General features: G+C 38.4%; 3 protein-coding genes across 3 annotated transcripts; 1 reads left to right on the forward strand and 2 right to left on the reverse strand.

Annotated features, from left to right (window-relative positions):
- Nucleotides 1–312: 312 nt before the first annotated feature.
- LOC144638287 (uncharacterized) lies at nt 313–1130 on the reverse strand. The gene has a single exon (XM_078497515.1). The coding sequence runs from the start codon at nt 1098–1100 to the stop codon at nt 384–386; it is 717 nt and encodes a 238-aa protein (XP_078353641.1). The 5' UTR covers nt 1101–1130; the 3' UTR covers nt 313–383.
- A 2660-nt stretch (nt 1131–3790) lies between these two features.
- On the reverse strand, nt 3791–4516 carry LOC144639074 (uncharacterized). The gene has a single exon (XM_078498331.1). The coding sequence runs from the start codon at nt 4514–4516 to the stop codon at nt 3791–3793; it is 726 nt and encodes a 241-aa protein (XP_078354457.1).
- Nucleotides 4517–6014: 1498 nt separating this feature from the next.
- On the forward strand, nt 6015–14519 carry LOC144638268 (phospholipid phosphatase 3-like). The gene is made up of 8 exons (XM_078497490.1): nt 6015–6340; nt 6728–6809; nt 8263–8556; nt 9653–9765; nt 10802–11002; nt 11800–11857; nt 12736–12909; nt 13840–14519. Exons 3-8 carry the CDS (start codon nt 8317–8319, stop codon nt 13939–13941), a joined length of 888 nt encoding a protein of 295 aa, XP_078353616.1. The 5' UTR covers nt 6015–6340; nt 6728–6809; nt 8263–8316; the 3' UTR covers nt 13942–14519.
- Nucleotides 14520–14879: the final 360 nt, after the last annotated feature.

Genomic DNA, 14879 nt, shown 5'->3' on the forward strand with positions numbered 1-14879 from the left:
CTGGAATCAGACCACTCGTTAAACTCGGTCTTCACGTGTTTATTTGAATTTTTGAAAACATCAACGTTAATCTTCGATGTCGACGTAAATCGACTTACAAGAATAAGTGATATACACATAATATGCACATTTACTCTGCCACGTGTTACAGTGGGTACCACTCTAAATGCCTTTAATTATCATTTAATTTTAGTTTTCATTGACTTGACAATGTTTCAATGTTTAAAAGAAAGATTAGTTTAATAAATCTACCAAACCTACAAGACCTATATCTCGTAAGAGATATATATCAAACAATAATTGGCATGCCAGTTCAATTAAACTTATTATTGTTATATCCTAACAAACTCATTATTCGGTATGCTTGCCAATATTTCAACCGATTACATTAAGAAAGCAGCAAGGATAGATAATATGGCAAACACAAATATGAAGACTACTGATGCTTCCTTTTTAGCTCGATCAATTTTTTTGGCAATAGTATTCTTGGTATCAGCGTGGCCAACATTTGCGCGCGGAAATTGAGTAGGAGGAACATCACAGCCCAAAAATTCACACAATGGCTTCCACCCTTGTTTGACGTTGTAAATCAGAAGCTTCTCTGCTGGAATGACGGCCTGAACTCTCTCGTTGTGTTGGCGATATTTCGCTCTGTAGAGAACGCCAGCTTCTGGATTGGCGCTCCCACAAATCGCTTTGTGCATGACGTCAAAATAATGGCGCGTTTTTCTCCTCGAAGGTGCGATCTCCAATAAAATTTTCGTGTAGAACGGCAACATTTTGTTTTTGATTCGAAGGTGCTCTTGCCAACTTTTCAACCAAACGTCTTCGGAGTCTCGCACTGTTAAAATGATCTTTGCTTCTGGGAAGGCGTTCGAAATCTCTTCGAGCCAAAATGCTGCTGGATGGTCGGTGACTGCGTCGACATCTTTGAAAACCTCTTCAAAGTCAGGGAGGTGGTCAGTTTCGAAACTTTCCAGCCACGCTCGTAAATTAAAATGTTTGGAAGAATGATAGTATACTTCGTATCCAAGAACTTCTAAAGCTCTCGCTAGAGTACAAGTCCCTGTTTTCATCAACCCTGCGCAAATAATTTTCATTGTGGCTTTTTTCGGCTCAAAATGGCTCGTTCTTCTTGAATCTTTCTTATGATAATCTATAGTGTCGTTTGCATTACATTAGCAATTGCATCACACGAGTGTTTCCGTGGAAACCATCCTAAAATATCTTTCATCGCCTCTTAAAATTTCAAATGAAATTCAAACGTTGAAATGTAAGATTAATTTAAAAATTGGTCGACTAAAACTTGACAACTTGCAAGAGATATCTAACCATGACATTAATGATTTTAGTACAGTCGAGTCCCTATTATAAGCGGTTAGCACATATTAAGAGGCCAGTTGTCAAAGTCCCGAAAGTATTGCCAGTATAATACTGTACTGAAATAAAACCCTTATTTAGCGGCCACCTCTATGCGGCCGCGTCCACCATTCGGCCGCCCCAATGAGGACTCGTCTATCGTCTAAATGGCCACCAAGAATTTAACACTGACATGCTAATGACAGACAAGAGTCCGAAATAAAAAGTGAACACTGTTAGATAAACAAACTCACGTTTATTGAGCGGCCAACCAATATTATTCGGCCGCTTAATCGAGGTTCACTATCATGAAATACCCCAGCCTATGCCCTTTTATATTTCGATTTTCGGCTGAGGCTGAAAGTTCTTTATTTTTTCGAAGATGTTAGCCTAAAATGTTATTAAAATGTTCTTATTTATTTTTATTTTATTTTTTTTTAAAAAAAGTGGTATTGCAATAAATTTATTCCTAGTTGATATTTACATGTTCACGTAACTAATGGTTAATAAAAATGTTGGTTACAGGTTGGATTTTAATAAAAATTGATTTATTTAGTACATATCTTTTGCCGCTCACAGCAACTAGGAAAAAATAAAATTTGTTCTTAACCAAATTTCAGCCTTGAGCACGTTCTTAGAATGTTCTTAAATTATGGCCTTTTCTCGGCCTCGAAGTTGTTTTAAAAAAAGGTTACGTTTTATAAAAAAGAGCGTACATTACAAGAGTTTTGCAAATAATATTCAGTTACACGTGCCGCCACCTCAATAGACCTTCACGGTTTTCGACGCCATCTTGACGAGTAGGCAAAGCGGGTAGAAATTACAGCGTTTGTATGGGAATCCGACGGCAAATATCTTTTACAAAAATTGAATTCTGGACAATTTATGAATTGTAAAGTTAAGATACTAGGCAAAAAAGTTCAGTTACGTTTTTAATTTCCCATACATTTGTATGTAATTTTTCCCGCGAGCCGCGTCAAATGCAGACAATGCAAATGTATGGAAAAGTTAAAAACGTAACTGAACTCTTTCTAGCCCAGCTACATTCTTCAAACTCGGCAAATAAAAGCTTTTGCCTAGTATCTTAAATTTACAATTCTTAAATTGTCCAGAATTCAATTTGTTACGAGATATTTGCCGTCGGATTCCCATACAAACGCTGTAATTTCTACCAGCTTTGCCAACTCGTCACTGCATGGAGGGCGTCGAAAACCGTGATAAGGCCTAAAACGTTCAGTGATCAGAAAACATCTCAAGGACGAGCACATAACCAAAGACCTGTAAACCTTCGTGACAATTTTTATATCCTTAAGAAATACCGAAGCGAGTTCGAACGTTTAATTTTTTTAAATGCTTCTGATCCAAAGGAAAAGACCGAAACAGAACACTCTTGAAAGCGTATTCTATTTGTGCGAACTTTTTGTTCAAATATTTGCGATATCAAGTTTCATTACATTATCACACGTTTCATTGCATTTTTACATTTTTAATCCATATATATTCGTCCTTTATGCTAATATCTTTCACATTTGACAAACGTTTCTATCGTTAATTTCCCTGTTAAAATATTTGTTATGTTAATCTATAGTATTGTATTGATTGTATAGGTCTCAGTGGGGTTAACCGTTTTTGTTTTTAAACGGCCAAAATTTTAACCATTAGCCGTAAAATATATTAACCGTTGTTACGAGAGAAGTTTCCATGTTCTCCGTTACATTTAAAAAGAGACGAGTAACCAGGGTAAGACATTGCAAAAAAATTAAAATGCGATCTCTGGTTGAAAAATTTGATTAAAAACGAGCTTTCTTACTACCAGTCTGTAGTCTTTGACAAGTCTTTTAACAATTCTCCGTTACAATTCGGAAGTCGTTCAAAACACAGTGCCCAAAGGAAAAACGTATCGTCACACCATAAAAAATAAACAATTAACGTCGTGCTCATTGTTCAGTGCACTCTTTTTATTTTATAAGAATCTAGTTTATAAGAATATCGAGGCTGAAATTTGCGAATTTTTAAGAATATTTTAAGAATAAACCTGAAGCAGAGATTTTGCAAAGAATATAGTTTTGTGTTGAAAATTTGTAAATAAAATAGAATTAGATATTTTTTTTGATCACCTGAACCGTATAAAATCATTTATCAGACTCTCTAAACGGCAAAACTTTTAACTATCCAATAAAACGATAAAAGCCTGCTCTATCCAAAATGATCGATGCTTATGACAGTTCGATGAACAGTACATTAATTGATACCCTAATACGACGTACTAACACGGAATGCCAAACGATATTAACGGGTATCTAAGAATGTTCATAAGAATATTTTCAGCCTAAAATTGGCAGAAAAATAAGAATATTCAGCCTGGGTCGGAAAAACAATATTCTTATAAAATAAAAAGAGTGTATTCTTGCTAACATTAATTTTTACGCCTTTACAAAATAGTGAAGGAAAAAGCAGCAAAAAAGGATAATATGGCAAATACAAAAATCAAGAATAGTACTGCCTCTTGACTGGCTTGTTTGATTTCTTTAGTCATATTAATCTTGGTATCAGCATGGCCAACATTTGCGCGAGGAAACTCAGTGGAAGGAACCTCACAGCCCAAAAATTCACACAATGGCTTCCACCCTTGTTTGACGTTGTAAATAAGAAGCTTCTCTGTTGGAATGACGGCCTGAACTCTCGCGTTGTGTTGGCGATATTTCGCTCTGTACAGAACGCCAGCTTCTGGATTGGAACTTCCATGGATTGCGTGGTGCATGACGTCAAAATAATGGCCAGTCTTTCTCCTCGAAGGTGCGATCTTCAATAGAATTTTCATATAAAACGGCAACAGTTCGCTTTCGATTCGAAGATGCTCTTGACAACTCCTGAGCCAAGCTTCTTCTGAGTCTCGCACTGTTAGAATGACCTTTGCTTCTGGGAAGGCGTTGGAAATTTCCTCGAACCAAAATGCTTGTGGGTGGTCGGTGACTGCGTCGACATCTTTGAAAACCTCTTTAAAGTCAGGGAGGTGGTTAGTTTCGAAAGTATCCTGCCATACTTGTAAATCAAAATGCTTTGATGCGTAATGGTACACGGTGTACCCAAGGACTTCTAAAGCTTTCGTTAGACTAGAAGTCCCTGTTTTCATCAACCCTGCACAGATGATCTTCATTTTGACTTTACACTTAAATTATTTGAAGGCCGTCGTTTCAATGAATTTAGCCTTCGAACAAACTTTCGAGTGGGGTTACCGTATTAACTCGAATAAGCGCCGGGGCACTTATTAAACTATTCGCACCTCAAGTGCGGCGCTTATTCAGTCGAAGGTGGCGCTTATTTTAAATTTAGAAGAGAGAAGTGGCGCCAGTTTTCCTTCGGTGTCCTGACAACATTCTTACGTATTGTAAGAATGTTCGATAGAAAAAGTAATGGCCATGGGCGAGCGGTAAAACAGTCACTTTGAACTGCAAAACATCGCTTTTGATGGAAAGAAATGTCCAAGTTTTTTTAGAGTTGCTTTATAGTGTTGTTTTTTAGTTAAACGGAATTCCTCGAATACTAGGTCCGAATAGGCGCCGCATCGGGACAACTGCGCTTTTGCGGGGGCGGCGCTTACTAAATTTTTTGTCTCAAATGCAGTGCTTATTCGAGGGCGCCGCTTATTCGATAATTTCGGTACGCGAGCTAAGAGAGTGGGGTTACGCGAGCGAAGCGACCGGCGAACGCGAGCATATCAACAAACTGCGAACGGAAAACATTTTATCTTCATGCCGGAGGTCATAACTTGTCCCGACTCACGATTATTCCATGAGCGCGCAGCTCAACTGCACAAGAGAAAAACCGAAAAATAAAAATAAAATAAAGATAAAATACTGTATACGTAGCTGCAAATGAAACGGTAAAGATTTTGTAGGTATGCACGCAAAGTCTTACGTAACCAGGTAGCTGTTCTAATCTGGATTGCCAGCACACCCATAAATTACACTGCAAGGGTAAAAGCGTTTACTTTTTATTCAGTTACGGAATGCTTTAGAGCAGTAGAATAACTATTTTTATCTGTTTACATTAATGGAACACTGTTAAACCGAATTTTGTTCTTATTTTTGTGCTATATGAAAGCTAATATGTCGACAAAATGGCAACGGAAAACATTTTGTCTTCTTGCTTGAGGTCATATAAATATTCCATGAGCGTGTAGCTCCGTTGAGAAAATTCGACTAAGGTCACTTAATTCTCGCGTGCAACAAACATGTGTGGATTATAGTCGGGGTTTTTTTCGCAAGAAAAAGTGAAGACATACAAAAGACAAAAAAATTAATAATACTTTCCACGCTAAAATAATTATACCGTGTAAATTTTCGGTAACCTTTTGAAAACGTTTTTCAAAAGAGTTGTTAAAAAAGCTATTGATACAATGGTCCGAATATTCATTAGTGTTTTTCAGTTTTAAATGTAAACATAAAATAAAAGAGTTCCATAATACTTTCTTTCAGTCCTACCATCCCGACCGACTTTCTTCAGTTAACCCGTCATCACCATTGATTTCATTAAAATATTGGCTAATATAATCATTAAACCGATCTTAGATCCTCTTCTTGCACATCTTTCTGTAAGGAAAGTAGCCGAGTGGATTGTAGACTGCCCACAGCCTCTCGATTTTTCAACGCATTTGCGCTGGCGTCCAGTTCTCTCGCCGTTCTCACCGCGCGCTCATCGATCGAAAAAACACGAAAAAATAGAAGGCTGTGGACAGTCTATAGCTAGGTGGATTGATATTGTCGGAGGATCAAAGAAAGTTAAGTTATGCTTGCATTCGATACTTTCAGTGGGCAGTAACAAACGTTAATTTTATCAAATTGTTCGGAGGAGTCGCTTTTTATGAATTTTTCCGGGGATCGTTAGATTCGAAAGTTTATGGTATATTGATCAAACGTTACGAGTGGTATACATGTAATGTGAGGAATAGCTCGAAAAATTAGGAAAGCAAAATATTAAAGTAAGTTTGGTTTAGAAGTTTTATTCAGAAAAAGAGAAAGTAAAATAAATTTATTTCTGTTTAATGACATCTAAACTAATATATGATACAAGAAATATAAATGATAGGAACCGACATTTCGGTGCATCTTAACCTTGCGCCATTATCAAGGTTACGATAATTTATAGTGATAAAAGCGGTTGTGAAAAGGCTAAGTTGAAAGCGAATTTGCATAAAGAGTGTCAAGCTAATTACTAATATATATGTTAAATTTAGACCTTGACCGTTTTCGTAATTTTTGCGAGAGCAGTGAGCGTTGTCAAGGATAATCTCATGCTATAACAATAGCATAAGCAGAAGAAGCCATTTCAGTTCAACCCATCAACTTACTCATTCTGTCATCAACAGCCAATAGAAAGAGCACATTTCAATGTGCTCCACGCCCACAAGTGGATCTTATCGCTCTCTTAGGTTTGCCACAGGAAGACAGGTAGGATCAGTTTTCAAGACTTAGTAGTTTTTATCGACTATTTTGCTTGTTTACAAGGAAGGGACATGGGGATTTGCTATTTTTTAAGCGGTGTTGCAGTGAATAAAATCCCATCTTGTGGTGTTGCAGTGATCTCAAACCCTACGGTGTGCGATGTTTGTGTTTTTAAACCTACGGTGTTCGGTGAAACGAAATTATTGGCGGTGTTACGATTTCTTGTCTGACACTTGCAGAACAAAATTTAGCTCTGCAGGCTCTGCTATCTTCGTTAATCCGTCCTTTATAATACTAGTATATACGACATATACCATATGTTAAAAAAAATTTGTAACAAAATACAGTCAAATATCGTCTAGTTGATTATTAATACGCTTTAGCTGCCAATAGCAAGGCGTTTTCATTCATAAGTAACTTGATTATATTGCGGTGACGGTGTTTCGTCAAATTTTCTTGCGGTGATGCGGTGTTTGTGTATTATTTTTGCGGTGTTGCGGTGTTCAGGGTGCTGGTTTTTAAGCTACAGTGGAAAGTATAACGATATGCCAAGGGAGCAGTAAAATAATATCGTTATATCGAAGAATCGTTATATCGAAACTCCCGATATAACGATATGGCCGTAAAATAACCGAAAATGTCGTTGTATCGGAGTAAACCTAACCCGGAAACCTAACAAGTACTTTTTACTGCATATTAGAGGAGGATAAAGAGAATAATTTTGATAAGAAGGCTTAGAATACAACATCATTTTCGTATATCATCATCGTACAAAGCTGTTTTTAGAAACGTTTAAGATGACTCGATTACCGTAATGTTATTTGCATTAAATTCGATGTTATGCAAATAAAATGTGACGGTGTACTGATAATATCGTTATATTGGGAGGATTTTACGTTCGGTCCGCTAAATTCTCATCGTTATATCGGGAATATCGTTATATCGAAGATCGTTATATCGGGGTTCCGTCCCATAGATTTTACTGTAACTTTTGCCGGGACATATAGAATAATCATCGTTATATCGGGAATATCGTTCTATCGAGGATCGTTATTTCGGGGTTCCACTGTTCTGTGCAATTTCTAATAAATTCTTCTCTTCCTCGGAGTTTTTGGATTCCCCACTTTTTCCAAAAGAGTACACCGTAACAATTTCACAATTTAAACAACTGGGACACCAGTAATTGTGTTTACCCTAAAAAATTAATATTTTTGGAATATTAATTTCCTGATCTTTTCTCGTATGCTAATTTCCAGCTTCCAAAGTGTGATTGTAATGAATTCTACCGGACTATATGTGACAAAACTGCCATCAAATGTTTTCCTCTTTCCTTGGAGCTCTGACTGTTTTTCTGCTCCAACCTTTGACTAGTTCCCAGTGATTATCTTTCAGCTTGTTTACGTTTCAGTTTAAAAAGTGAAGAATCTTTTACATCTTTTTTACTTCGTCTTTGTTGCAGACTGCCAAATGATGAGACTGTAACAACACTGTAATCGACATTTACGGTCACAAGATGGCTTCGAACGTCAAACGTATCAATATTGTGCTCGATTTGATATGTTTTATACTGGTTTTTATCGTTTTCTTGGTAATCAAGATTACTCTGTACACCACTGCGGAGGGATTGTACCCGACTAAGACGGAATTTCTGTGCGGGGATACAAGCATTCAGAAGACGAAAAAGATAAGCTCTGTGGGCTTCGAAGTATATCATTATCGTTTATCGCTCTCGTTTATCTTTCCCTTAGTGGTGGTGAGTTTGCGTTGCAACATCATTTACAGTCTTAAAGGGGCTGTGTCGCGGCAGAGTTAAGTCTATTTTCGCTATGAAACTTAATGTTTGCAAAGAAACTACTTCTATGGATCTAAATGACAAAACCATAGCTTCATTGCAACCAAATGTGTCTTCCTGGCGTTATAATTTAGAGAGAAGCCTTTATTTAAATAGGGTTACTCCATCAGCTTTACAATAAAAACTGTTATCAATAGAGGCCCTAGTAAAAAGCAAAAATTAAAAAGTCGCTAAAAGCCTTACAGTGTACCTACAATGGAAGTTAAAAAGATTAGAATATATAAGAGTACTAAGATGCAAGTACTAAGATACAAGCAAACAGGATTAACTTTGACTGACTGTTCAGCCCAACAATATTTCAAAAACCCATATCGCAATCCATTTCAATCTTCGTTTCCTTTGGCCATCCGTACCTTCTTTTGGATTTGGTGTGTTATTTAAATGATCCTTCACTGTTTTAAGAGGTAATTTTTATATTTCAAAAGTTTGATGGCCATTTCCCATGCCGAAATTTAGCTAAAATCCATGACACAGTCCCTTTAATAGTAATTTAAAGGTAAATGTAAGTTATTTAGTAAATAAGTTAGTTTTCATTTAAAGGTTTTAATGATTCTTGCTTTATTTTCATTTTTACAGCTTAGCTATTTTATTAGTTAGTAAATTTTTTATCACTGATGTAAAGAAGGAAGGAAGGAAGGAAGGAAGGAAGGAAGGAAGGAAGGAGGGGAGGGAGGGAGGGAGGGAGGAAGGAAGGAAGGAAGGAAGGAAAGAAGGGAGGGAAGGAGGGAAGGGAGGCAGGGAGGCAGGGAGGCAGGGAGGCAGGGAGGCAGGGAGGCAGGGAGGCAGGGAGGCAGGGAGGCAGGGAGGCAGGGAGGCAGGGAGGCAGGGAGGCAGGGAGGCAGGGAAGGAAGCTCTTTCCTTCCGAACTATCCCAGGTCCGTGGCCACTCTTCTGAGCTTTTGTTTTGTGGCTTCTCATTCATACAAGTTGATGGGGATCTTGAAACAGGCCTGTGAAATTACCGCGAGACTTGACAAATTTGTATTGAACACGGCAGATACTGATTGTCGAGGGCTGTAAGAAAATGACAAGGTCCGATGAAGACCAAGGGGAGGAAGAGGAACAATCATGTGGACCGATGACCTTAAAGCCTAGGCCTTGGATTACCAGGTAACAGGGCTTCGATAAACATTTAAAGGGACTGTGTCACGGCTGAGTGAAGTTTACTTTTCGAAAAGAAATCACTTCTCAGAATCAAAATGTCAAACTGACTAAAGCTTTATTGCAGCCAAATGTGACTCCCGGGCATCATAATTTAAAGTTACAAGCAAACGAGATTTACTTTGAAAACTGTTAAGCCCAACAATATTTCAACAACCCATATCGCAATCCGTTTCAATCTTGTCACTTTCGACCATCCGTACCTTCCTTTGTATTTGGTGTGTTATTGAAAGGTTCTTTCACTGTTTTAAGAGCTTATTTTTTACATTTCACCGAATTTGATGGTGATTACCTTTGACTAAATTTGGCTAAGATCCGTGACACAGTCCCTTTAAAACATGTAAAAAACTCCCTACCTTTGTTACTGTTCTCACTGTTCGCAATTTACTTGCAAGAGTTTGGTTTCCATCAGTTATGCCAAGATTTTTTCTCGGAGGGGCAGGGGGGGGGGGGGGGTCGTGATTTCGTATCACAACTGACAAATTCGCTGCTGTGGCGTTTACCATTTGTTTTAAAGCAGAACTTTAGGGTGGTTTATTACAGTTTTATTTCTCTGAGACAACTGAGCGTGCTAAGGTTACTCTCTCGATATTCTTTGTAAATTTTCAAGTAACGCGTTCAGTATTCATGCAATCCTTGGCGCGTTTGCATCGGTTTTGCAATACTAAACTTAGTGATTGGTTAAAAATTTTCGCGCCACTTTCTCCGCCAATCAGAAGTAAAACTGAAACCAATTGTGACTCACTCGTGCACGTTCTTCCGCGCTTTCTGTGGGCTTCATGTATTTGCTTCGAGTTTTGATTGGCTGACTGGATTGTTTGTGTTCTTTGTGATTGACCAGAGTAATTACTTTGGCTTTTGTTTTACGACACTCAGTTGAAAACTGCTTTAACACGTCACCGCGCATATTTCATTTACCGCCCTTCTTACAACAGTTGCGACTATAGCCTGCATTTATATAAAAATGATTTACTTTTCCTTTTAGCATGATTTCGTTGATGTTTTTCTTCATTTTTGGTGGATTCGTGAATGAAATCATCACCGACCTTTCCAAGGTCACTGTGGGCCGTCTGAGGCCCTCATTTGGAAGCGTGTGCAAGGCCAATGTCACACAGGCCGCCTGCCAACAAGGCTACGTCACAAGCGACGTTTGCACCGGAGACCCTTATGCTGTCAAAATAGCCCAGTAAGGATGCTTTGGTTGTTTTTGTTTGTTTGCTTGTTGTGTCAGTTCAAAGTAATCATAAGAGCTAGTCACTATAGACCCCCAAATAATACACTAACTAACTAATAAAATGTGTTTTTTGCAGATTTTTGGTCTGTTCTGTAATTAGTGTTTGGCTACTTAACCCATGAAAAATATTATCTATTATCTTTCAGAGTCGGCCGGGGAAGGGGGGGGGGGGGGTAAGTGGTATACCAGCATACCTCAAAATCATGAAAAATACCAAAATTTGAAAAAACCACAGTATACTTTATACCCATAAAAGGCCCAATTTTAGGTAAAAATACTGTATACCAAGTTTAAAATGCCCTTGTATACCGTATACCTAAAAACCCTGACCGACCCTGATCTTTGAACATCTAAAGGATGATAAATTTCCATCCTAGCCATCCACAGCTAAAGACCATTGTTAGCAGTTTCGGTGCTCTAATCTGATATACCTGATATAGAAACGTTTTTAACAGTTTCTATATTAAAATAAAACAACGATCTCATACCTAAATAACAATTTCATATATATCCAACAACAAGCGCGAGTGGAATCGTTTTATTGTTTTATTAAAAACGCCCAAAAGAATTACAATATTTGAACTCCCCAGCTGTTTTCGTCGTGTGGTCAATGATATATGAGCACATACGCCATTGCCTGTTAATAAGAGAGGATCCTCTCTTGCTGTTAACCAATCAAAACTCAGGAATTGCAATACCATTGCTAGTTTTAATAATGGCTAATATTAGTTGATAACTATTCCTTGCAGATTGGGTTTCCCGTCTGGCCACAGTTCCATTTCCATGTACGGAATGCTGTTTCTTGCGGTAAATCTTAGTCTGTAGTTGTTACGTTGTTTTGTTCTTTCTTTATAATGTGTTCGCTTGTTCGTTAGCATTAGTCTCCCAGGAGGGGTGCTCGGCGTTACATTTTCAGGGGGGGGGGGGGGGCTTAGACTGACACAAAAATACTTGGCAGGTTTTCATGTTTCCGTTCCAGACTATTTGTTTTCTGAGCCGTTTCTAGACCGAGGATTTCAGAAGATTCCCGATTGTTGTTCAAATTCGCGAAGGCCATACGAACGTTATCGATGATTCCAAAACGTGGGGGGTGCTGCTCCGCTGCCTATGATATTATCTCATGACTGATTTCTATTTTGACTCGTCCGACGGGCTCTCCAAAAGACTCCAATACTCCTAAAAAAATATGCAGCGATACAACACATAAAATGTCTAAAAATATATAATTTCTCTGCTAGTTTCAAAACTAGGTACAATAAGCTTTCTTTCAAGCATCGCAAGCATTCACACGACACTGTACTATCAAAGTACATTTGGGACCTGTCTGATACTAACACCGAATTTTCGATCAAGTGGTCCATTGTCATGAGAGCAAGCGCTTACAGGGGAAACCCGTCACGCTGCAATTTGTGTCTGACGGAGAAGCTCTGCATTGCATACTATCAGCTGACAGATCTACTCTCTTGAACAAAAGATCTGAGCTTGTTACCAAGTGCAGGCACGAAAACAAGTACTACGCAACCAATCAGAGACAGAATCGTTCCAACCGTCCTCCATGAACGAAGTTTAAATTGTATTTTACCCGCATCTAACGGCACAGTCTGATGATCGCTTCGTGCGTGAAACTCTGAGTAACTGTCCGTGAAGTTTCTATCTTTAATTATAATAATTTCTCTGCTACACAGTTTTATATCCAGTCAGCCGTGAGGACGGAAGCTAAGCTGTTGAAGCCATTGCTGCAGATTGTGCTTGTGTCTTTGTCTTTGTTCATTGGATTAAGCCGCATCAATGACAATCAACACTTCATGAGCGACGTTTTTGCGGGTTTCTTACTCGGAGCCACTATTGCGTGGCTTATGGTGAGTTATTTTCATTTGATAGCGTTATTTATATACCGGCCAGGGGTGAAAGGCTCAGTGTACCGGCTTATGAGTGAGCTAGCAGGGTAGGCGTTTTCTGCTCACAGGCAGTCCTCTTCGCCCTATTTTCTTTTTTGCGTTGTTATGGAACTTCACGTAAGCCTAGTTTTCACTAGCGACGCAAGCACAAGCGCAAGCATAAGCGCAATCACGCAAAAAGGAAAAATTTTGATCCTTATTCTTGTGCTTGTCGCAAGCACAAGCATAAAACTGCAATGCGCTTGTGCTTTTGCTTGAGTCGAAGCCGTTTTCACGGTGAAATAAGAGCTGTTCATGTGTTCTTGCGCTTGTACTTGCGTCGTTAGTGAAAACCAGGCTTTACTTGAATGCAAATATTTAGTTAATATTTGTATAGTTTTTTCCTTGTCAAGTTAGCGGTAATTTATTTTCTATGGAGGCCATGAGCGCACACTTGTTTCTCGCATTCGGATATTTTCGTTGTTTTTTAAAGTCAAAATCATTTGTAAACTTTTTGTATTTCGACCAACCCACAGCAGAACTTGTACAAATATACAGGTATACAAAACAATGAATTGCCTAATTACTGTAGCTATTGTTTTATCAAACTTGTCAGTGATTTCAGTCTGGAGAATAAGTGCCAGTTTTGGCAAATCTTCGTTGAAGCACTCGAAGAGTTTCTGAATTATTTCATCCAATCAAAATCTAGTGCGAGTGCTCACGATTACTCCGAAAGCAATTGCGCGAGCAAATACGTCATGTTACTTAGCAACTTCTGGTAGGAAAACTGCGGGCTCAGTCACTTCTTGGAAAAGTGATGTCGCCATCAACTGGCACCCGACTGGATTTATGGAAACCTTACTTTAGTTCCAGCATTCTTATTCCATATTGCCATTTTTTCTCTTTTTCTAGGCATTCAAGGTCCTGAAGCTCTTTGCCATTCCAACCCGGAAGCCAAAAAAATACACACTTTTGCCACAACAGGGACAAACCTCCATCAACGAGGCCGAATAACACCATTGACTGTATCTTTATTTCATGAAGGCGCAATTACACTACAGCTGAACTAGCTTGAACTGTAATCTTATTTAGTTTTAAAACATAAAAATTCCAACTAGTCTTAAGATTAATTGGACACCTTAAAAATTTCAACACACTGTTTCTATTTCTTACACACAGTTTTATTTCACTTATCTTTTTCCCGCGACTTTTTCATAGAAACGCATAAGGACAGGCTCGTGGATCGAAACGTGGAGCGCGAGCCACGCGCAAACCACGTGCGTGTATCTCACCCATCGCGTGTTCTGTGCGTATCATTATCATAAGCAGCAAAAGCACCATTAGTTATTTGTTTTCATCCTTAGTTATTTTCTCCAGGTTTATTATAGTGTAATTGTGCCTACACTGAGATGCTCATTTAACGTGAGTTGAAAGGGGATTTGATTTATAACAGCATAGCTGGGGGGGGGGGGGAGTGTTTATTTCTTGAGAGTGTACTATACTGGCGTACTTGTAACCGAAACAAGCGGACGCGGGTTCCTACTGTGGAAGTTTGAAACGGTTAACATGAAAATAAAATAAAATAATGTTTATTGCGTGTTTTTCTGTTCTGCTCGAAGGGAATTTAGCTTAGGATGATTGATTGCCATCAACATGATAACCCACAACTCCCGCCCGTTATTTAAAATTTTGGGAGACGCTATTCTTAGAGGTAACATTCTTTAAGATGCTTGTCATTCTTCTTTAATGAACTTCAGAAAGCTATGGCCTGTGTTTGCATACAAAACGTGAGTTCTGCATCACTGAGAAATCAGTTACGTTTGCAATCGGTTTCTTGGCAATTTTTGACCAAATTTTTCTCTTTGGCTTCCTATGTGTCGCTTTGTCGTGTTTTTCTATTCCTTCAAGCCATAATTGTTTAGGTTAAGCCTTATTTTTTTGACGCTGCATTG

Source organism: Oculina patagonica, chromosome 14 (assembly GCF_052425735.1).
Source record: "Oculina patagonica isolate OP01 chromosome 14, crgOcupat, whole genome shotgun sequence".
Lineage (NCBI taxonomy): Eukaryota > Metazoa > Cnidaria > Anthozoa > Scleractinia > Oculinidae > Oculina > Oculina patagonica.

Bases quoted from the DNA above. Each gene is read 5' to 3' on its own strand.
- LOC144638287 (XM_078497515.1), bottom strand. From the start codon at position 1,100: ATGAAAATTATTTGCGCAGGGTTGATGAAAACAGGGACTTGTACTCTA.
- LOC144639074 (XM_078498331.1), bottom strand. From the start codon at position 4,516: ATGAAGATCATCTGTGCAGGGTTGATGAAAACAGGGACTTCTAGTCTA.
- LOC144638268 (XM_078497490.1), top strand. From the start codon at position 8,317: ATGGCTTCGAACGTCAAACGTATCAATATTGTGCTCGATTTGATATGT. The intron at 11,003-11,799 runs GTAAGGATGCTT...TATTCCTTGCAG, and splicing joins TATGCTGTCAAAATAGCCCA to ATTGGGTTTCCCGTCTGGCC. The intron at 11,858-12,735 runs GTAAATCTTAGT...TCTGCTACACAG, and splicing joins ACGGAATGCTGTTTCTTGCG to TTTTATATCCAGTCAGCCGT.